This window comes from Sciurus vulgaris, assembly GCF_902686455.1.
Source record: "Sciurus vulgaris genome assembly, chromosome: 4".
Lineage (NCBI taxonomy): Eukaryota > Metazoa > Chordata > Mammalia > Rodentia > Sciuridae > Sciurus > Sciurus vulgaris.
The window spans coordinates 119049553-119074528 of NC_136464.1; the positions used below are offsets into that span (position 1 = coordinate 119049553).

General features: G+C 33.2%; 1 protein-coding gene across 1 annotated transcript in view; it reads right to left on the reverse strand.

Moving 5' to 3' along the window:
* The window catches only part of PIBF1 (progesterone immunomodulatory binding factor 1), a 227033-nt gene that overhangs the window by 59542 nt on the left and 142515 nt on the right, over window positions 1-24976 (reverse strand). The window contains exons 13-14 of the mRNA XM_079138952.1: window positions 23859-23949; window positions 14705-14807 (exon numbers count right to left, since the gene is read on the reverse strand). Of these exons, the coding sequence (XP_078995078.1) occupies window positions 14705-14807; window positions 23859-23949 (194 nt within the window). The remainder of the gene's footprint in view (window positions 1-14704; window positions 14808-23858; window positions 23950-24976) is intronic.

Here is a 24976-nt window from a genome sequence, read left to right on the forward strand (position 1 = left end):
GTGTTGATCACCAAATCTATACCTTTAAAAAAATCTTTATAGATTTTTATATGTTACTAAGTAATACATAAGAGCTGAAATAAATTAAGGCAATTAAAAAATGCCTCAGGTAAAAATCAGTTGTTCCTTTCTACCCCACCCATGATCCTAGCGGTAACCACTGTTTGCTGTTAAGACAAATATGGATGGTCCTGGAGACTATTTTCTATTCCTCTAGACAGGCTAATCTGAACTACTAAGCTCCTGAGGCTCTCTCTTTCATTGTTACACAGTTCCCCCAATGCTCCCTGTCCTCTTCCTTTTTAAATATGTGGAATGTTATGGGATAGAGCCCCTCTTTTAGAGTCCTTGCAGGGGTGCATCCAGACCATCTATATCAAACTTGTCTACTTTTCTATAAGAAGAGAATTTGGGAGGATGGCATATGCTCTTCTTGGTCTGTAAGTTTATCCCAATAAAGTTTGTTTTATATTTACAGGACATAACTAGTACTATTTGTGTCCTTTTGCCATGACATATTTTCAGAATTTTTCCTCCACTTGCTCTTCACAAAAAGACTGACAAGCAATTCAAATTTTTTCTGTGTTTAAAAAGGAACACAATCCCATCCCTGTACATACACATGTACAAACATGCACACTCATACAAACACACAAATATATTAAAACTGAAATAGAGAAATAATACATATTATTCTGCAATGTTTTTTTCCTGTGAAAATTTATCAATATAGTATAACTGAGTTTTAGTCAATATGTGGTTTGGATCTGTAATGTTCCCAAAGTTTCACGGGTTGAAGGTTCGGTATTCAGAGATGGGGTTTTTGGGGAGGGGACTGGATCATTAAGGCTCTGACTTCATCAATGAACTGACCCACTGATGAGTACAGCTGAATGGGCTGAATGAGTGGTAGGGCCCAGATGGAGGAGGTAGGTCACTGGAGACATGACTTGAAGGATATTTTTTGTCCCTGGCCATGTTCTTTCTGCTTTCTGGCTGTCACGAGGTGAGCAGTTTCCTCTTGCCATGCTGCAGGCCTAAAGCAATGGAGTTAGGTGACCATGGACTGAAACCATGAGCCAAAAATAAATCTTTCCTCCTTTAACTAGTTCTTCTCAGGTTTTTCATCATTGTGATGAAAAGCTGACTAACACAGTTAGTACATGTAGATCAACATATTCTATATATCTTCGAATCTCTTTAAAATAATTTCAAATCTAGCAATGCAAAGTTTTATAGCAAATTATTACCTGAATCCTACTAAATGCCTTCCAGGTACAAGATTCCAGGCAATTAGATAGTGCCATGTGGTCAATGAGGATTGTACAAATCCCATTTTCTAGATACACTTTCCAAAATTAAATTAGCTATGATAGATAATTATCTAAGCAAATAGTAGGAGATAAGGCCTTTAGAACAGGTTGTACATGTTAGCACAAGACTAAGCCTATTTTGTCATTAATGGTTGAATATACTGTGAGTTTGATAAATATTTATTGTATAACTAGAAAGGAAAAGAACAAGCATCAAGGGTCAAGGAAGCTAAGGAAGGCCAATTCTTGTTGGTGGTAATGTGGCATGTTGTAGAATTCTGGGTTTTACTCTGTTTAGCACATCACCCATTTACACTCCATTCTTTACTAATGTAGTGGATTCCTGAGATTAGTGTGGAGATTTATACAACACGTGTGTGTACGTGCTCTGTCTCTCGTGCTCTCTCTCTCTCTCATTTACTTTTTTCTCCTTAAGGCTCTACCAACTAATGAAACAATGGTGTAAAATTACTGGACATCAATCAATAAAGGATACTGATTCCTGGGACACAAGAAATAAACCAGGTGAACTCTATGATTACCCCAGTTTATTTCCTAGAAAGTTTCTATGGTGTGGCATAGGAAAGGGGAATTTAAGACGGAGTATGCCAAATTTCCTGAGTTAAGCAGCTATTGCTAGAAGCAAAATCCAAAGCAGCTACAATTCATGTGGCAGAGTATTTAAAACAAGAAGGCTGTATAGAAAAAGAGCTCTGAGAACCTGCAGACAATCCCTCTAAGTATTTATTTGGCAGTGAACAGTGCATGGATATGAAGAAACTACCAAGAGACCAGAGACAGAACCACTGACAAGATCAGCAAGAACTGTCTCTGCAGCTAACATCAGCCAGGAATAATGTCTAGTCTCACCAGCCAAAGAAGAAACCCTCATAATTTATAGGACATGGAATACTCATGAGGGTTTTATCATATTTTTAAAAATTTTTTAGAATTTATTTTTATTGTAAACAAATGGGATATATGTTGTTTCTCTGTACATGAAGTAAAGGCATACCATTTGTGTAATCATACATCTATATAGGGTAATGGTGTTTGATTCATTCTGTTATTTTTTCCTTTCCCCCCACCTTTTTCCCTCTATACAGTCCTTCCTTCCTCCATTCTTGCCCCCCTCCCACCTCCCATTATGTGTCATCATCCGCTTATCAGTGCGATCATTTGTCCTTTGGTTTTTTGAGATTGGCTTATCTCACTTAGCACGATATTCTCCAATTTCATCCATTTGCCTGCAAATGCCATAATTTTATCATTCTTTATGACTGAGTAATATTCCATTGTGTGTGTGTATGTTATGTATGTGTGTATATATATATATATATATATATACACATATACACCACAGTTCCTTTATCCATTCATCAACTGAAGGACATCTAGGTTGGTTCCACAATCTGGCTACTGTGAATTGAGCAGTTATGAACATTGATGTGGCTGCATCTCTGTAGTATGCTGATTTTAAGTCCTTTAGGTATAGGCCAAGGAGTGGGACAGCTGGGTCAAATGGTGGTTCCATTCCAAGCTTTCTGAGGAATCTCCATACTGCTTTCCAGAGTGGCTGCACTAATGTGCAACCCCACCAGCAATGTATGAGTGTACCTGTTTCCCCACATCCTCTCCAACACCTATTGTTGCTTGTATTCTTGATAATTGCCATTCTAATTGGGGTGAGATGGAATCTTAGGGTAGTTTTGATTTGTATTTCTCTTATTACTAGAGATGTTGAATATTTTTTCATATATCTGTTGATTGCTTATAGATCTGTGAAGTATCTGTTCATTTCCTTAGCCCATTTGTTGATTGGATTATTTGTATCTTGGTGTAGAGTTTTTTGAGTTCTTTATAGTCTGGAAATTAGCGCTCTATCTGAAGTATGAGTGGCAAAGATATTCTCCCACTCTGTAGGCTCTCTCTTCACATTACTGATAGTTTCCTTCGCTGACAGAAAGCTTTTTAGTTTGAATCTATCCCAGTTGTTGATTCTTGCTTTTATTTCTTGTGCTATGGGAGTACTGTTAAGGAAGTCTGATCCTAAGCCGACATGTTGAAGATTTGGACCTACTTTTTCTTCTACAAGATACAGTGTCTCTGGTCTGATTCTGAGGTCCTTGATCCATTTTGAGTTGAGTTTTGTGCAGGGTGAGAGATAGGGGTTTAGTTTCATTTTGCTTCATTATGGATTTCCAGTTTTCCCAGCCCCATTTGTTGAAGAGGCTATCTTTTCTCCATTGCATATTTTTGGCACCTTTGTCTAATATGAGAAAATTGTATTTATTTGGGTTTGTGTCCATGTCCTCTATTCTGTACCATTGATTTACCTGTCTATTTTGGTACCAATACCATGCCGTTTTCGTTACTATTCCTTTGTAGTATAGTTGAAGTTATGGTATTGCGATACCCACTGCTTCACTCTTCCTGCTAAGGATTGCTTTAGCTATTCTGGGTTTCTTATTCTTCCAGATGAATTTCATGATTGCAGGCTCTATTTCTGTAAGGTACATCATTGGGATTTTAATTGGAATTGCATTGAATCTGTATAGCACTTTTGGTAGTATGGCCATTTTGACAATATTAATTCTGCCTATCCAAGAACATGGGAGATCTTTCCATCTTCTAAGGTTTTCTTTAATTTCTTTCTTCAGTGTTCTGTAGTTCTCATTGTAGAGGTCTTTCACCTCTTTAATTAGGTTGATTCCCAAGTATTTTATTTTTTTCGAGGCTATTGTGAATGGGGTCGTTTTCCTAACTTCTCTTTCTGAAGATTCATCACTTATGTATAAAAATGCATTGGATTTATGAGCATTGATCTTATAACTTGCTACTTTACTGAATTCACTTATGAGTTCTAAAAGCTTTCTGGTGGAATTTCCTGGTTCCTCTAAATATATAATCAAGTCATCAGCAAATAGGGATAGTTTGAGTTCTTCTTTTCCTATTCGTATCCCTTTAATTTCTTTGGTCTGTCTAATTGCTCTGGCTAGAGTTTCAAGGACGATGTTGAATAGAAGTGGTGAAAGAGGGCATCCCTGCCTTGTTCCAGTTTTTAGGGGGAATGCTTTCAGTTTTTCACCATTTAGAATGATATTGATCATGGGCTTAGCATAGATGGCCTTTATAATGTTAAGGAATGTTCCCACTATCCCTATTTTTTCTAGTGTTTTGAGCGTGAAGGGATGTTGTATTTTATCAAATGCTTCTTCTGCATCTATCTAAATAATCATTTGATTCTTGACTTTAAGTCTGTTGATACGGTGAATGACATTTATTGATTTCTGGATGTTGAACCAATCTTGCATCCCTGGGATAAAACCCACTTGATCATGGTGCACTATCTTTTTAATATATTTTTGTATGTGATTTGCTAAAATTTTGTTGAGAATTTTTGCATCGATGTTCATTAAGGATATTGGCCTGACATTTTCTTTCCTCAAAGTGTCTTTGTCTGCTTTAGGTATCAGGGTGATATTGGCTTCATAGAAGAAGTTTGGGAGGGTTTCCTCCTCTTCTATTTCATAGAATACTTTGAGAAGGATTGGAATGAGCTCTTCTTTAAAAGTTTTGTAGAACTTGGCTGAGAACCCATCTGATCCCAGACTTTTCTTTGTTTGTAGGCTTTTGATGACTTCTTCTATTTCATTACTTGAAATTGATCTATTTAAACTGTGTATGTCCTCCTGGTTCAGGGTTTTGTCATATTAATAGAAGAAAAATTAGCCTGAAGATGACCTCTCTTTGTCTATAGAAATTTAAAAGCAAGACCTCAAAGAACCAAATTATTTCCAAGAAACAACCATCTTTCATAAAAGTCAATTAAAAACTTATAGGAATACTAAAATATTTAGCACCAAGGTAAAATTTGCAATTTCTGGCATCCAGTAAAAATATTACTAGGCATGCAAAGAAGCAGGGCAATACGATCATAATGAGATATATCAACTTAGTTGAAACCAACCAAGAAGTGACACAATAACAGAATTAGTAAACAAGAATATCAAAATTATTGGAACTGTATTTCTTATATTCAAGAAAATAATGTTTGAGAATAAGTAGAAATCTAGAAAATACATAAAAGATTCAAATTGAACTTCCAGAAATGGAAATCATAATATCTGAGATTTAGAACATGCCAGATTGGATTAACTGCAGATTATTTATTGGAAAACACTAGTGGACATGACATAGTAAGAGAAATTATGCAAAAGGAAGGGCAGGAAAAAAAATGAAAATCACTTAACTCTGTTGTGGGACAGAAAACTTTAAGCAGCCTATTATGTCTCATTGGAGTCTCCAAAGGAAAGAAAGAAGACAAAAATAAATGAAGGAATAAATTTGATTAACATTTAGCAAAACAAGTACATGAAACATGAAGGAAACTTATAGAAAGCAACAATATAATTGCCTAAAACTAATGACAAAAGGAAAATTACTTATTTCTGTAGTGGGGATTGAACCCAGGGATGCTTTACCACTGAGCAGCATCACCAGTTCCTTTTAAATTTTGATACAGGGTCTTATTAAGTTGTTGAGGCTGGCCTTGAACTTGTGATCTTCCTGCCTCAACCTCCTGAGTTGTTGGGATTATAGGAATGTGTTACGGCACTTGGCTTAAAAGGAAAATCTTAACAGTAGCTAAAGACATAATACACATTACCAGAGAGGAAGAAAGGTAAGGCTGTTAGCAGTGTACAATATATTGGGAGAGATAACACAAATTAGAAGAGAATAAGAAACATCTTTGAAATAGATAAATCAACCTCAAATTTGCCCTCAAATGGGGGGTGGTGAGGATCAAACCTAGGGTCTCACATACTAGGTAAATGACTGTACTCACCCCCAATCTTAAATTGTTTACCCAGAGGAAATACCTTTCCATAAACATAGGTGAACCTAGAAACTCCATTCCTAAGAATACATTTAAAAGAACTGAAAATAAGTACTCAAACATGTTTGCATTTACGTGTTCATAGCAGCACTATTCATAATAGTGAAAAAGTTAAAACAATCAAAATGTTCATCAATGAATGAATAAACAACTTATAATAAAATGCAATCAAATATTACTTACAGCCATAAAAATGAATGAAGTGCTGTATACACACTACAATGTGGATGAATCTTGAAAATAGTATGCTCAGTGAAAGAAATGAGACTCGAATGTCATATATTGTATGATTCCACTTACATGAAATATTCAGAATTGGTAAATCCATAGAAACAAAGTAGATTTGGTGATTGTCAGAGGCTGGAGGCATATGTGAGTAGGGAATAACTACTATTCATGGGTAGAAACTTTTATTGTGAGGTGACAAAAGTGTTTTGGAACTAGATGAGGTGGTTGTTGTACAACATGGTGAATAAATTCTAAATGATTCACTAAAATGTTAGTGTTATGCTATGTGAACATTGCCTCAGAAAAGAAATGTATTTTATTTTTTGTAGTTCTGGGGATTGAATCCAGGGGTGTTCTACCACACCCCTTCTTATTTTTTAACATAAGAAAGGATCTTGCTAAGCTGTTGAGGCTAGCCTTGAACTTGCAATCCTCCTGCCTCCAGTCTCCTGAGTAGCTGAGGTTATAGGCATGTAGCACTACGGAAAATAAATTTAAAAACAAAGGTAAAGCATAAGACACATAGGAAAAAAAAAAAAAAAGATAAATTGACATCATCAAAATTTTAAAAATGTGTACATCGAAGGATATTAAAAAGAAAGTGAAAGATAACAAATGGGCTGATAGAAAGTATTTGTAAATCACATATCTGAAAAAGGTCTAGAACCAGAATATATAAAGAACTCACTCAACAGCAACAACAAAAACAAAACAATGCAATTAAATAGTGGTCAAAGACTTGAAGAGATACTGTTATGGTTAAATGTCTCTAAAACCCATGTTGACATTTAACTGTCACTGTTACCTCATTACAGGCAGAGCCTTTAAGAGATGATTAGGTCATGGAGGCACTACCCTCGTGAGTGGATAAAGGCCATTATCACAAAAGTGATAATAATTATGTTGCAGATAGATATCAGAGGGCTAAGTTTGGCCCCCTTTTCTTCTCTGTTTTCCTTGAAAGCTCTCTTACCAGGTGATGCCTTCTGTCACATCATTGTGCAGCAAGAAGATTGTCACCAGAAATGGTCACTTGATTTTGGTCTTCCTAACCTCCAGAACCATTAGCAAAAAAAACTTCTATTGTTTATAATTTACCTATCCTATGGTACTCCATTATAGCAGGAGAAAACAGACTAAGACAAATATTTTTCTAAAGAATATACCCAAACATCCAAGAAGTACTCAAGGGATGTTGAATATCATTAGTCATTAGAGAATGTATAACAAAATCACAATGAAATACCATTTTACATTTGATACATTGAAAAAAAAACTAATAAGCATTGGCAAGAATATGAAAACCTTGATATGACTGGTGGGAATATAAAATGATGTACAACATAAATGCATACTGAAAACATTGTTAAGGGAAACATGCTACACATGAAAGGCTATATAATGCATGATTTCTTTTACATGAAAGATTCAGAATAATCCACAGAGAAAGATAGCATATTAGATTCTTGACTTTTGTCAAGAACAATAAGAGGTAAAACCAAAGTCTCCACCCCCAGAAAAAAATGACTTTTTGCAATGTACAGAAGCAGAAAGAATTCAACACCAGCACACCTGCTTCTATAAGAATTGTTGAAACAAATGCATCAACCAGAAGGAATATGATCTCAGATTGAAATAAGGATTTACACAAAGGAATAAAATGCCAGATATGGTAACTTTTATTAAATGTAATACCTTTCTTCATACTAATATCTCTTTATAGGATTATCAATTATTTGAGAATAATTGCCAGGTACTATGGGTTTTACAAATGTATAAGCAAAATACATGACAATGAAAGCACAAAGTCCATGAAGCTATATATAGGTTATCTAAAGCAACCACTGTAATGACAAAACAAAGGGTCACAGGCAATAAGAAAAAAAAATGGGAAGATAAAGAAATGGGATGCATAAAGAATATTCAATTAATACAAAAGGCGGCAGGGGGAAAAAAGGTAATGAAGGATGGAATAAATGAAAATAAGTAAGATGACAGACTCAAATATAACCACAACAATAAACATATTAAGTGTAAATGTTCTATAGAAACTCCAATTAAAAATCACGTTTAAGCCAGGTGTGGTGGTGCATGCCTGTAATCCCAGTGGCTTGGGAGGCTGAGGCAGGAGGATCTCGAGCTTAAAGCCAGCCTCAGCAACTCAGTGAGGTCCTGAGCAACCCAGCAAGACCCTGTCTCTAAATAAAATACAAAATGGGCTGGGTATGTGGCTCAGTGGTTAAGTGTCCCTGGGTTCAATCCTTGGTATCAAAAAAAAGTCATATTTAGTTAGACTAATAACAAATAGTATAGAAAAACATACACCCTACTACCACTAATCAAAAGATATGAACCATTTACATTGAAAACTGAAAAGCAACAGTATTAATGGAAATGAAAGACCTAATTAAGTATAGAGATACTGTGTTCATAGGTCAGAATGTTCAATATTAGGATGTCAATTTTTCTCATTTCATCTATAAATTCAATGCCATCACAAAAATCACAATCAGCTATTTTTTGGTAGAAATCAACAATTAAATAATTTATATAAAAATACAAAGAACATAGTACAGCCAAAAATCTTTGAAAATGAATAGAGTTGGAGAACCAATACATTTGATTTTAACATAGTATAAAGTTAGTAATCAAGATGGTGCAGTATTGACAGTAAGACAGACAACTAGATAACTGGAAGAAAACAGTGTAGAAATAGACTCACATATAAATGACCGAGGTTCAACAAGCAGAACAGCTTGGTTTCAATATATAAATATGTGAATTTCAAGGTACACCTTCTACTCTACATAAAAATTAACTTAAAATGAATCACAGACCTAAAACTATAAAAAATAATCTAGAAGAAAAACACACACACAAAAAAATGCTTGTGACCCTGGATTAGGAAAAGATATTTTATATCCAACACCAAAAACACAATTCATAAAGGAATGAAGTGACAGACTGAACTTGATAAAAAAAACATCTCTTCAAAAGACATTTTGGTGATGTGACTTGTGTGTGTGTGTGTGTGTGTGTGTGTGTGTCTATCCCAGGGCCTCATGCATGCCTGGTAAGCTCTTTCCCACTGAGCCTTAGCCCAGAAAATACTTTTTTTTTTTTTTTTTTTGGTTTGTCATCTTCCGGCTTCAGCCTCTTAAGTCACTGGATTATAGACATGTATCACCATGCCTAGCCAAAAGATATTTTTTAAAAAAATTTTTTGTACCAGGGATTGAACTTGGGGGTGCTTAACCACTAAGTCACATCCCCAGCCCTTTTTATTTGTTATTTTGAGAAAGGTTCTCACCAAGTTGCTAAGTTTGGCTTTGAATTTGTGCTCCACTTGCCTCAGCTTCTCAAGTTGCTGAAATTACTGGTGTGTGCCACCTTGCAGGGGCAGCTGAAAGACATTCTGAAGAGATTCAAAGACAAAGCTACAGAGTGTAAATTGTGTATATGACAAAGAACTTGCATCTAGAATATATAAAAAATGGTCAAAACTCAATAAAAGAGCGACATAAAAAAGTGGACAAAAAATGTGAACAGATACTTCTCCTGAGAACATAAATGAAGTGGAAAGAACCTCAAATGAAAAGATGCTCAATATCATTAGTCACTGGGACAATGCAAATTAAAAAGTACAGGGGACTGGGAGAATAGCTCAGTGGAAAAGCACTTGGTAAGATGTGCCTAAGCCCTGAATTTGATCCTCAGCCCCAAACCAAGCAACAACCATCAAAAACAAAACAAAACAAAACAAAAAAAAAACAACAAAAACACCAAAACACCACCACCAACAACAAACAACCAACCACAAAAAACAAAAACCTCACAACAAGATACCACTATACACCATACTAGTAGTGGAAATGTAAAATGGTACTAATATTTTGGAAAAAGGCAATTTGGCAGTTTGTTCCTTCCTTCTTTCTTTTTTTGGTACTAGGACTACCTAACCCTTTTTATTTTGAGAAAGGGTTTCACTAAGTTACCCAGGGCCTTGCTAAGTTGCTGAGGCTGGCTTTGAACTTCTGATCCTCCTGCCTCAGGCTCCTGAGTTTCTGGGATTACAGGTATGCATCATTATGCCTGGCTTGGTAGCTTCTTAACATTGATCATATGATCCAGCTATTCCTCTCTTAGTTATTTACCCATGAAAAACTAAAGCATACCTTCATTCAAAGACTTGACCATGAATGCTTATATCAGGTTTATAGGCTGGAAACGACCCAAATGCTGATAATAAAAAATAAATAGGGGCTGGTGTTGTGGCTCAGTGGTAGAGTGCTAGCCTAGCATGGGTTCAATTCTCAAGACCACATATAAATAAATAAAATAAAGGTCCATCAACAACTAAAAAAAAATTTAAATAAATAAATAAACAAACTGGTATATCCACACAACAGAATGTTATTCAGCAATGGAAAGCAATGAACTATGGATGAATCTTAAAATAATTACCTACAGTGAAAGAAGACAGGTTAAAAAAAAGTACATGCATACCATATGATTCCTTTTACGTAACAGTCTAGGAAATAAATAATCTACAGGAAAACTAATCAGTGGTTGCTTGGGGACTAGGATGAAGAAAGTTGGGAGGGAAGGATTCTGAGGGACAGTTTTGTTAGAAATCTATGTATTTGTTATGTTCACTTTGGCGACAATTTCACAGGGATATATATCCAAGTATATGTCACAGTTATCTTGTGTACTTCATATATGTGCAATTTAGTGTATGTTAATTATACTTCAATAAAGGCTACTAAAAAAGAATGTTTTCTTTTTATTCCTCATTTTGATTATTACTTAGCATTGTCATTTTGGCAATTCATTCATGTATAATCTCAGAAATTCTAACAGTAAATAAATCAGTGGTAATTCTAGCATTAGTTATGAGTTTCATCCTTGTATTAGTCTCAAAAACTCTAAGCTGGTTTAAATATTTAACCTTAAATATTTAACCAAAGCACACAGATCCTGAGAATTTCCTTCTCTATTTTTTAACCATCCACCATGAAAATTTTATGATAGTAAGTGATCCAGATATTATCCTCTTTCAGTTAGTTTATATAAATACTTTTAATTTAAACAATACGATATTTTTGTGAGCCAGGAAAAAAAAAGAATTAAAATCCATGGAATATTCCAAACATTTTTGTTTTCAATGTTAAGGGAAAAATTACATACTTCCGTCAGTGTAAAAATCCTTTGATATGCAGTTACTGATTCTCTAAATATGTAATGAAAAAAAAATTCAAAATTACACAAAAACACAGAAATAAATAATGAAGCTATATGTAAAAGTCAGCCAGCTTTAAACATTAGCAACATTTTGTGATTTTTATTTTATCCTCTTATTCTCATGGAATATTTTAAGACATCATACCATCCCACATCATAAATATTTCAGTATTAAAGCCTTTTCCTCAAAAAGGCACAGATTTTGAAATTGCTTCATATAAACTGGGCCTGGTGGTGCATGCCTGCAATCCCAGCTACTCTGAGGCTGAGGCAGGAGAATCACAAGTTTGCGATCAGTCTGGACAATTTAGTAAGACACTGTCTCAAAATTAAAAAAGGGGTGGTGACTTGGCTCAGTGGTACAGTGCCTTGGGTTCAATCCCCATTCTGGACAAACAAGAGCTGCTTTGTACTAAATTATGAGAGCACTTAATTTCTTATATTTTTCCCCAACAATTTATATATGAGCATATGCATATTTAGAAATTCTCATTTTATTTAAAATTTTTTTTTTTATTTTTACAGACTGCATTTTGATTCATTGTATACAAATGGGGTACAACTTTTCATTTCTATGGTTGTACATGATGTAGATCCACACCATTCATGTAGTCATACATGTACACAGGGTAATGATGTAAGAAATTCTCATTTTAATTAGCTGAAGTATTTTAATATTTTATTTTATAAAAGTAGGTGATATAAGTTATTATAATATATAATAATACTTTTTTAAAAAAGTATTTTGATAAATTATCTATATTAGTAAACAAAGGTATCCTCTGTGTCTTTTTCATCTTTTTTTTTTTTTTTTTTTCCAGTACTGGGGATACCCAGGAACATCTACCACAGAGCTAAATTCACAGTCTTTATTTTTTAAGACAAAGTCTCACTAAATTGCCTTAAACTTGTGATCCTCCTGCCTCAGCCTCTGAGTAGCCAGGATTGCCTGTGTGTGCCACAGTACCAGGTTTCATCTGTTTCTTTGTTTATTCATTTATTTATCTATCCTTTTCTGCTTTTACCCACTGATGTGCTGAAGTTGGGCTGTAGCATCTTATAAAAGATAACTGGTAAATTTTTAGGACTTTGGTGAGCTGGTTGTTAAATTCAACCATAATTAAAAATTAAGCAGTTTATATTTATAATAGAATCAATTTTATTAAAAACAAAGGGAACAAGTACTCAAAATTCATCAATTTTTCGTTTTTCTTTTCCTCATACTGGGGATTGACCACAGGGGGTGCTTTACCACTAAGCTATATCAATTCTTTTTACTTTTTTTTTTTTTTTTTCAGTGCTGGGGATTGAACCCAGGACCTTGTACTTATGAGGCAAGCACTCTACCAACTGAAGCTATATCCCCAGCCTAATTCTTTTCACTTTGAGACAGGGCCTTGCTAAGTTGCTGAGGCTAGCCTCAAATTTGTGATTTCCTACCTCACCTCCCATGTGTTGCTGGGATTAGAGTTGTATGCCACTACTCCTGGCTACATTTTAAATTATTTTAATATCATCTATTTTTGAGTTTATATATATATATATGTTTTATCTATGTGGTACAAACGTTATATAAAAGGGTGCTGCTGAGCATTTCTGTTCTCATCTCTGTTCGGTAACATGTTGGGAGCTTATAGTAAGTCATATCACAAATATGAGTAAATGCTACAAATAACAGTCCTCCCTCACACCCCTCTTGGAAAGCTGGTTGTTAGCATTTATCAGCACACTACTGCATCTACTCTGATCATTAATTCTTTGCCAGGCATTGGAGCAATATGAAATATTTATATATTGCTTTTGAAATTTTAGGACAGAGATTCTCTTAATGTTGTTGTATTAAGTGTACTTTAATAGAAGATGCTATAAAGGGTAAAGATGAACACACCCTTATGAAAACAAAGAATATGCCTGTAATTCCAGCAATTTGGGAGGCTGAGGCAGGATTATGGCAAGTTCAAAGCCAGTCTCTGTAACTTAATGAGGCCCTTAGTAACTCAGTGAGACCATGAATCAAAATAAAGAATTTAAAAAAAGAAAAAAAGGGGCTAGGGTGGGCATGGTAGCACATGCCTGTAATTCCAGGGGCTCAAGAGGCTGAGGCAGGAGGATTGGGAATTCAAAGTCAGCCTCAGCAACTTAAAGAGATCCTAAGCAACTCAGCAAGACCCTGTCTCTAAACAAAATATAAAAAAGGGCTAAGGATATGGCTCAGTGGGTAAAAGTCCCTGAGTTCAATTCCCAGTACAAAAACCAACAACAATAACAAGAAAAAAACCAACCAAAGATTACTTAGTATATATCAATAGCATTTAATCTATCTTTAAAATTCCCCTAATACGAGTAAATAAAGCTCTTTAAGTTTTAAAATATTAGCCTAAAAAACTGGTTATGTTGAAGATCAGAAAATAAAAGGAACATTAGTGAGGTGGCAACTTTGGTTTTGTTTTATGACTTGAATTTCAAAAGCACAGAAAAAACTAATTAGATGTTAACTAAAAATAATAAAATAGCTATTAAAATGATATGTGACCTGTCTAAATATTCTTTAAATAACAATACAATGCTAAAGCAAATGGCAGACATGAACCTGGTTTTTAAAGTGTAAACAAAGTTCAGTGTGTTTAATAATAGATAAAAAATTTTTTTTTTTTTTTTTTTTTTTTTAACACAGAAATAAAGAGCAAATCTTCTTAAAAACTGAGTGGAAAACTTAAAATGTCACCAAAATTTGCTAAACTTGTTTTGCCAGTTGACTTTTCAGAAATCAAAGCTTTGCCTGTCTAGTCTACATTTATACTTAGTCTGGGCACTTTAATCTCCTTTTTGTTCTTAGTTTTGCCATACATCATAAGTTATTTTATAGGGCCTTAACTTTCAGTTAGTTTCATAAATTGTGAAATCTTTTTGTATTAGCAGTTTATTTTAAAACTGCTCAGAAGATAAACAAAGGAGTTATAAAGAATTAAAATGAATACTGGGTTTCTTTATACATGTTTCTTTTGTTTAAGTTATTTACCTCTTGTGAAAGCTTTGTTACTTGGTCCTTTTGATGTCCAAGGTCTTTTAAAATCAACGAGTTTTGTTTTTCTAACTGAAGAACTCTTCTTGCCAAGTGGACACTAGGTGAATGAAATGAGAAAATTAATGCTTTGTAAAGTGGAATGGTATCTAAAATATTCAAAATGTTTTTGTGTGCTAGAAAACTTATTGTTTCCTTATAATACTTAATTATTAAGAGAAAAAATATGGGATCAAATATTAAACCAATGGAAGAACAAGACCCCAACAACTCAGAATTCTGAAAGTCGATCAAAATCTCCATAATCTAACTGTGATATATTGATTACTGCAGTAATGGTTTCTAGCTCTTGCTATAAAATGAAGACACTTGCTTGAAAAGACCACAAGATAGCTTTTCCCCATTTTTATAAAAATTTCCCAATTACAAACAGATCAGGAAATTAGTTGAAATATTATGAATAATAATGAGCTGGCACTTTGAAAAGCATCAGTGTTTACCTCAGATAACATAATGTATTTTACAATCGAATAGGTTTTCTATTCAAAGTACAGAAGAAAAAGATGTATAAAGCTTAAAAAATGTCTATGGTAAAGGTAAAGAAATCATCCCTCTGATGATCTGCATTATCACAACTTATTATTCTTTCTGTATTTAAAATTAAATGTAAAATGTTCCAAATCCACTATTAAGAAACAATCTTAAGAAAAAAAAATAAAAAATAAAGTTATTTTAAAAAAAGAAAAGAAAAGAATGCTTCATTCCTTTTAACTATGGGGGAAAATACATAATTCTTTAAAGTACTACTACTGATGTTAAGACATGTCGATCCCAAAGACCTCTCTGTATTTCCAATAACTTAAAGTTTCTATATTTATTACATTTTCAAGTTCTATGTTAGTTAATTTATTACTCTATGAATTGTAGAATCCATGGAATACAAGAAGACAAGATATTTTACAATGTCAAGGTATCTTTTCTCTAAGTAAAATTACAGGATAGAAACAATTCTATCATATATTTGACATTTCCTAACATCAGACAAAGGAAAGCAGACAAACCTCTGCAAACCACACTAAATATCACTCTGATATATTTCTAAAAACAAATAAAAATGATGAGTTCTGACAGAAGTTTATATAGTGAATTGTTTACTTTGTTTAGACCTAAGGTACTATCTATCTGTTCAACTGGCACATTGTGCCTTAACCATCAGCTGAAGTTAGAGATGGAAAAGACATATAGTTCTCATTTTTGGCTTTTTAAAAATGAGACTAATATACAATAAAGCATACTTATTTAAAATGTATAAATCAATAGTTTTTAGCATAGAGTTGTGCAACTATCACTATAACCTAATTTTAGAACATCTGCATTACCCCCCAAAGAAACTTTGTACCCATTAACAGTTAATCCCCCTTTTTCCCCATTAAGTGCTTCCTGCCCTCAACCCCCACCAGCTTGGGGAGCCATTAAACTGCTGTTTCTTTCTATTTTAAAATAGATTTTTAAAGACATTATAGTTTATGGGTAGGTATCCTGTTTTTCATAACCCAAAGTAAATGTACCAGACAAGTTCTAATTTGACTATAAAATAAGATCTCTACAAATAAGTCAATGCTAATTTTGCATTATATTTACATTTTAAATCTGTTGATTCTAGTACATGTTTGCAAGCATCAGTATTTGATATCACTAGCAGTTTTTTGTTGGGCTAATTTAAAAACCTTGGAGTTATCTTAATTCACATTTTCATTGTCTCTATCCTTCTCATCCTTCATATATGTTAGGTATAAGTTCTGTCTTCCACAGAGCCTAGCATCAGGGTCTTTTGTACGTAGTAATTTCTAACAAACATGTTAAAGGCACAGGCCAAATCTGTTTAACATTCAGTATAGAGTAATGAACCCAATCAAATACAATTATATAGAAATACAGTTATGGATAAGATGGGATTTTATGCAAATAAAAATTTGTATTTTATACAAAGAGATAAAAGAAATAATGAGATGCAAAGGTCACCTATTACAAATATTCTGAAGAAGATAATGGCTTGAAGACCTCAAATTTAGTAATACAAAATTGCTCATTTGGTTTGGGTGCTTTTTGTTTAATCTTGCAATTAAATAATGTTCTTATGAAAATATGGTGATATTACTTACTAATGAAAAATACATGACATAAACTACTGACTTAGGAAATTCTTTGTATGGTAGAGTGTAAGCCCTAACACTAGGAGTACCTTCTTCTAATAAGATTTTTCCTGATTTTGGTTAGGGGATTCTAAGTGAGGAAATCAATTCAAAGGAAGAAAGGTATCTTGTGATGTCTTGAAGTTGCTTATAAATGTGCTCTACAGTTCTGTTTTTTTTTTTTTTTTTTTTTAAGTAGCTTATAGTACAATTTCAATGAGAAAAATTTCTAGGAACTGATGCTGACAGGAAGAACTGTGACTATTATTTTAATATTGATGTCATTTATGATGCATCATGGTGAGCATGTGGAAGGTACCATTAGTATCCAATATAAAGGGACTATGTTTAAAAAATTCACATCTAAGTCACTAGTAAGAATAATAGAATATATTTTCTTATGGATATATCAAAATTGGTATTCAAATTCTCAGGTTTCCCTAAAAGCCCCATTTAGCCTATTAATGTGGCATGCCCCCAAAAGGAAGAAAAAGAGAAAAGGACAAGAATAAAAATAGCAAGATCTTTCATTAAAAGGTTAGAAATTATTATACTTAGATTATTAAGAATATAACTGTATTAAATTTCATTAAAATATATGGGGGGAAGGGAAAAAATAACAGAATGAATCAAACAACATTACCCTATGTAAATTTATGATTACACAAATGGTATGCCTTTATGCCATGTGCAGAGAAACAACATGTATCCCATTTGTTTACAATAAAAAAAAAATTTCATTAAGATATAACTAAAATATAATTAAGCGCAACCAATTTAAGTATAACTAATGTTATTTTTTCCTGCTAATTTCTTTAAGCCTTCTTTGTGAAATAAAAAATGATAACAACATCTTGTGGGTTTCTAACATTGATGTTATACATTTGACAACCATTAAAAATAAAAGCAGGGAGGGCTGGGGAGATAGCTCAGTCAGTAGCAAGCATGAGGCCCTAGGTTTGATCCCCAGCACTACCAAAAAAAAAAAAAAAAAGAAAAAGAGGCAGGGAGATGGTAAAAGAAGTTGTATGTTTGCAAGGTTTCCACATTTTACATGAAATAGTACAATATTAACTCTGAACTATGAAAAGCTAAGATGTATAGTGTATGTATATTACGTACCTATATATTTTTGTAGTACTGGGGATTGAACCGGTGGGGGGGTGCTCTACCACTGAATTATATCTCCGGTCCCTTTTTTTTTTTTTTTTTTTAAATTTTGAGAGAAGGTCTCACTTACATTGCCCAGGCTGGCCTTGAACTTGTGATCCTCCTGCATAACTGGGATTATAGGTATGTGCCACTGCATCTGGCAGTAATTAATTATTGAGCGAATTAACTTTATGAGATTTTCTGTTTCTTTATACTCTAACCAATACTGGGTATTCATTAATCTTAAAAAGTTTTGCTAACCTTTTAAATAAACAGTAGAATACTGTTTTAAATTAATTTTCCTTACATGGAAATGTTTGTCAGTCATTTGTATTTTTTACTCAATTAATTGATATTTATATCCTTTTCCTACCCACTTTCATACTCACATGGTAAATTCTAATCTACATATAAATTACTTAAAAATGTCAAGGTTCTCTATCATATCACCAGAACCAATTTTATTTTCCATTTAATGTCCACTCTATTTAATCTCCCATAAATGTTCTGTATGTTCCCTCTGCTGTAGGTACTCCAATCTGAAGATCAGGTCTTCCACTATTTATGAGCCCAACTTTTCCTGAAAGGTTTCCTTCAAGTTCCATTTCCTCCACTTCTAACATCATCTCTATTCCTCTGATTGACATAGTTTGGCACATGGTACAGCCAACTTACATATATTGAAGTATTTCTTGATATTTTTTCATGTGTGTTAATCTTTTTTCCATTAACAGAACTCATATTATGGCAGGGGTCTTATTCCTTGAAGTGCCTAACAACAGAGCTGAACAGAGTGGACACTTCAACACTCCCTGATGGACTCTGCTGTAGGTGGAATTTTGTCCTAGTGAATATAGTGCTAGAAACCATATTCCAAGGTTGCAGAACCTTAACATTAAAGTACATTGAGGCATCGAATTAGCAATAAATGAAGTACATAAAGTTAATAAGGGAAGAAGACAAATGACACATACCAACTGACCTCTTCAACCTGTTAATCTTTAAATGTGGCATACTGCTTTAGTGAGTGATTTGATATAGGTGGATCCTGTACAGAAATCTGGGATATTAACAGTGGGAAGTGAAATTCAAAGTGAGACAAATGAAGAATTGTTCAACTACAATTGAGTTTATGTCTCCAAAACACAATGTATACACAATGAAAACAAGAGTAAGTCCTTTACAAGTTCTATATAAAGAGTAACCACAAATAGGGAAAATGACTATTGCTAAAGGTTATTTTTTGATTTAGAATGCAATGAACTTCTCAAGAAAGCAATACTTCCACCAGACTATTTACTGGGACATTAAAGTAGGTATAACATAATACTTCTTTGTAATAGTATTAAATGCTGTGTGATTTTTACCTATGCCAAGATTAAGTTGGACATCAACTAGAAATTAACATCACAAGTGTATAGTTTCATGTCTAAATATTAAACCAAAATTTTTATTGGTTACTTGTAAAATTATTCCCTTAAGGGTTATCTTTTAAGCTTTTTCAACACTTCTTGAATTCCAAATAGATTATTTCTGAGACCTGTCAATGGCAGCCAGTACTTCCCATTACTACATGTAAGTTTATAACAATATCATAGAGCAATGTGGATAGTAGAACTCAATTAAGACGAGGAAAACAAACTTCCAGTATGCCTAAAAACGTCAGTTTCTCCGGCACTTTTTTCCTTTATTGTGAAGATCAGTATGCTGTGAGAGTTTCAACACAAAGTTCTTTATAGAACTAGGTAGAAACTAAAATGAAAGATCCATAGTATGCAGTGTATCTTATAATCTGAATGGTTTAAAAACTTTGAGAAAAGTCCCTAAACATTTAGATCAGCCACAACACAGAGGCACACAGTAAGATCACATTAGTGCCTGGAAGTCACCCATTTAGTGTGGCAGCACAATCAAAACACACAACCAGAAAATTTTGTTTGCTATTTTCAAAATAGTCACTATTGAAACAAAAACATTACTTCAGATTTCCAAGTTTAGTCAAGAAGAGCCCATTTTATTTTAATCTACTGTAATTGTATAAGCCCTTTTAATTTTTCACAACTATGTTCCAGAAGGAATTTAACACAATTTTTTTTTTGTTTGTATCCCTATAAACTTTAAAACATGAGTTTTACTATTGAGTCATGATAATGTGTTTAAGAGAAATTTGGGGGAATTTGTTTATTGTTTTCTGTGTGTGTGTGTGTGTGTTTTGAGACAAGGTCTCTATACATTGTCCAAACTGGTTTTGAATTTGTGATTCTGCCTCAGCCTCCAGAGAATCAGGGATTACAGGTGTGTGCCACAATGCCTGGGAGTTACTTTTTCAAATTTAGAAAAACTGATTATACTACCACTTTATAGAAAGTTGGCATTATATCTTAAAAATTGATATTAAAGAAAGTGAATCTTAAAATTAGTTTTGCATTCATGTTTCATATATTTCAAGAACCCTCATTAAAATTTTAAAAGAAAATCATTTTAAATGAATGCTCAAATTGTGCCCAGTGAAAGGTTTTTGAACCCTAACTTTTCCTCTGAAATAAACCATGTACTTTAAGAACATATTACGTGATATAACCAATTAACATTTACTGAACATCTACTTTGTCAGGAATTATGTAGTGAACTTCACATCCATTTTCTCATTTTAATTTCATATTATTCTTTGGGTAGCAAGAGGAAACTTATGAAAATGTTCACTGGCTGTCTAATTTATTAATAGTAATATGGCACTTAACCAGAATTCTACTTAAAAACAGAAGTTCTAAAATTTAAAGTTTTGAATAATCATTAAAAGTGATCTTTCTTGAAGAATATTTATTAACAAGGGTGTGGTAGCATATACCTCTAATCCTAATGACTTGGGAGGATGAGGCAGGAGGAACATCAGGCCCTAAGCAACTTAGCAAGACTGTTTCAAAAAAAAAAAAAAGAAAGAAAGAAATAAACAAAAATACCTGGGGAAAAGCACCCCTGGGTTCAATCCCTGGTGCCAAAAAAAAAAAAAAAAAATTCATTGACAAATACATGTTCAGGATAAAATGCTAGAATTAGCTGGGCATAGTGGTGCATACCTATAATCCTAGCTTCTCAAGAAAGTAAAGCAAAGGATTGCAAGTTGGCGGTCAGCTAGGCAACTTAGCAAGACCCTGTTTCAGAAAAATAAAAAAATAAAAAGGGCTGGGGAACATCACTCAGTGTTAGTTTGCCCCTGGATTCAATCCCTAATATCAAAAAAAAAAAAAAAAAAAAAAAAAAAAAAGGTTAAACTAGAAAATTATACACACTATCCTAAACATGTAAGAAAGTGTATGTATAAATTTCTAACTTGTAAGTGGTATTTTTGGGTGGTGGGATTACTAACAATTCTCCTAATTTTAAAAATAAACATATTTAGAATCAGAAACCTCCTTCCTATTAAGTGTTGCCCTAAACTACGTAATTCTGTATGATGAATATGAAACTTTAAAATCAAATTTAGTATGGATGAACATATTGTGTAGTAGTTAGGAAGTTAAGTTCCATTGAAATTTTGATATATTTTGGTCTAGGCTGATATACAATGAAAACTTTATTATGCAAATACTTCAGTTACTGTTCTGAGTCATCCTATATAATTCACCTTAAGTGTTCATTGCTTTAATTTCAAATATGAAGTATGGATTCACTCAAAGGCTGTCTTGCTTTAGTCTTTAACAAACTTAGAGTGAGCACAAAGTCACTGCCTTCTTTGCAGATATCCCTTACAAAATCACATATGTGCCTTTTGAACTTTGGAAATGTATCAGACCCTAAAGTGGGATCTTTTGTGCCACTAGTCAATTTTGTGCATACAGTAGTCACTCAATAATGGATATAGGAATGTATAAATGCCCTCTGGATATCTTTACTTTCCCTTCCCTCAGTTTAGATGACCTGAGAAACACTTCCTCAAAATAACCCTCTGGCTCACCATGAGAAGAATGCCTGGCACCAGCTGGCAGGATATATTAATAGCACACCCATTAGGCACTTGTTCAAGGCACATAGATAGCTCGGTGATAAAATCTTTGGAAATATTTGGACAGTTAAGATTATTTGGAATATGAATCAGTTGTGGTTCTTTAAATCTTTTAATATTAAGAAATCAACTACTGTTTTTGGAAATTCTTTAAAATACAGTAAGCTATCGCAGCAATAATTGATTTCAGTTTCAGAGGGACTAAGTATTTGGGGCTAAGGAAAGCAGGCTTACAAAAGCAAAATTCTTTTTTTCTTGTAATAAACATTCTTTTGAAGGATTCGTATGTTAAAATAGAGCAGAAAATGGAATTTTTCCATTAAACTCCCAATTTTCAGTATTTTACCTATGATTTCCTGATTATCAAGAACTCTCTTACCATGAAACTATACTTCTATTCTTCATTAGGCAACAATGGACTGAAAGGCAGAATCATACTTAAAATTTAAAAATATCTTAGTTCATTCATAGTGGCCACTGGAGGGATCAGAAAGGAACAGGACTACTACCAATTTCAAATTATACATAATTTACAAATACCTGAATCTTCACCAGAAAAAATCAACCATTCTAGCTACAAATTATTCGCCTACCCCTGAAATAAATTTGGTAAATATTCAGTTTAACCAGTATAAGACAAAAGTTCTAAGCATCCTTTTGTTACTTCCTATAATGTTCTATACCCTATGTCACTTTAGACAACCATGAAGACATTTCATTCTTTGTGTTATCACTTCAAACTTCCTACAGAAGTATCAGAAGTAATATGGATTGTTTTTCTTTTTTTGTAATGTCTCTAAATGTCTAAATAAATTTATATAAAAATAAGAGATAAACAAGAAGCTTTGAATTCCCAAATATGCAGATGAAGAAACTAGTCCCTTACTAGGTACCTGCACTGAGCTAGACAGAGACTGAGAACAAGAAAAAGATGCAGTTGCTGACCTTGAAGAACTTTCCACCTAGCGGGGAAAATTCCATGGAAAATGATAGCTAATGAGATAAATGAAATGCTTTCCTGTAGTATAGAGAGAATTGATGTTTACAAGGCAGAGAGATGTACCTACTCTCATTTTGTGTAGAGAGGTAAATAAAGATGGTGAGGTGGGGCCACATTATGGAGGGGCTTGGAAGTCTCACTGAAATATTCAGATTTGATGTGGCAGCAAATGGAACTGTGAGATGTTTTTGGAAAGCAGTATGAATTTAGAGAAAGTGGAGTTAGGAAAAAAAAAATCAGGTAGGTCAACTAGAAAACTGTTTAATGAAGGTAACAATTTTCTGTTAGTGTCCTTTGAAGTGTCCTTTGAAGTTATCTCACCAGATAACTAGTGGATCTTCTAAAAATTTTCTTGGTTTTCAAGAAGTCTTTTATTTTATAGTTCTAGTCACAGTATATATGCTACCACTATATCACTCTATTTCTCTAAAATATATGTCAAGGAATGTAGGCATGTGAATAAAAAAAAAAAAGAAAGGAAAAAGGGAAAGTATAATTAGTTCAAACCTGAATATTATTGCATTTGTATTATCTGAAATTCATTTAAAAATAAGATAAAAATGACATTCTTATCACTGAATTTAATTCTGAAAATCCTAATGTATACCTCTATTATACCAACCATTAAACTCACTTAAATATACATGAAATGCATGATAATTACTGTTTTTCATGAGCAATTTAATATTTATGTATACTAAGAACAAAGTTACTTTGTCATTCAACTGAGCACATTATCAAAATGCACAATGTAATTACATTTAGCTTGAGTAGATAAGTAAGATAAATATATATTGATTTTACCTTTGCTTTAGTCGTCTTTTGGCTGTTGTAGGAACATTAGCACCATAGCCATAGGAAAAAAGAATCCTTTCAGCCTCATCTTCATTTTCAACTGAAAAATATTGAAGTTTGTGATGTGAAATATTTTTTCCCCTTAAAAACCATGGCAGAAGTGAAAATAAAAGAGGATTAATGAACTAGGGAGCAAAAGAACATTAAAAGGGGCTAATGTGTATCTCAAACAGCCCATTTGCAAGTAGAAGCATATTTCTTAAAGAATACCCTGTTTGGATTTGTTTGACTTACTTTTTAGAAGGCATTCAGGAATTGTCTCATATGACATGTTAAGCTTGTTATAAAGCACAACACAAATGTATTACTCTGAAGAATTCAAAGGCTTTTTACAGAAATATATGCTATAAAATATAACAATGATATCAATTTGTTAATTCTCTTGATAAAAGACGATTAATTAGGAAAGATTATTTTCTCAAAATAACAGCTTAATCTTAACTTACAATAGCAAAATTATACACTTAGGTAGGATACTTTGAATAAAATGTGTATTCCTAAGCATGTACTAATGGACTGAAATTTGTAACTCAAAGAAGTTCAGAGAAAATAATTTATATGTAAATTCTGCCACTGTCACACCACATCCTAAAAAAACTTTTTTTCAACTAACAGGTTAACATTTTATGGGCAAAAAAAATTCAGTTCGATGAATTTTACTGCAAGTTAAGGTTTAAAAAATTTCATTGATGATTACAAAAACTGAGGTTTCACTAGCTTGAATTAAAGCAAAGAATTAGAAAAATGTTTAAAATTATCAACAATGATCAATTTACTGTTTAAAATGAGGACTCTAAATTCAGGAATATTTCAGATTTTAAACGAAACCAAATATCATATCATAAGTGAAGCTTGACTATTTGCATCATTCACAATATGTTGTGCACATAATTGCTGACTGGACCTTCTGTAGCACTGTAAAGATTTTAGAAGTATTCATAAATGTTTTCCTTTAATTTTGTTCTTTTCATGGCAAATCAGGATCAGCTTTCAGAGATAGGATTATTAGTTGGGAAGAACACGTGGAAGAGATGATATATGCTATCCATAACATTGTTACCAGCTAT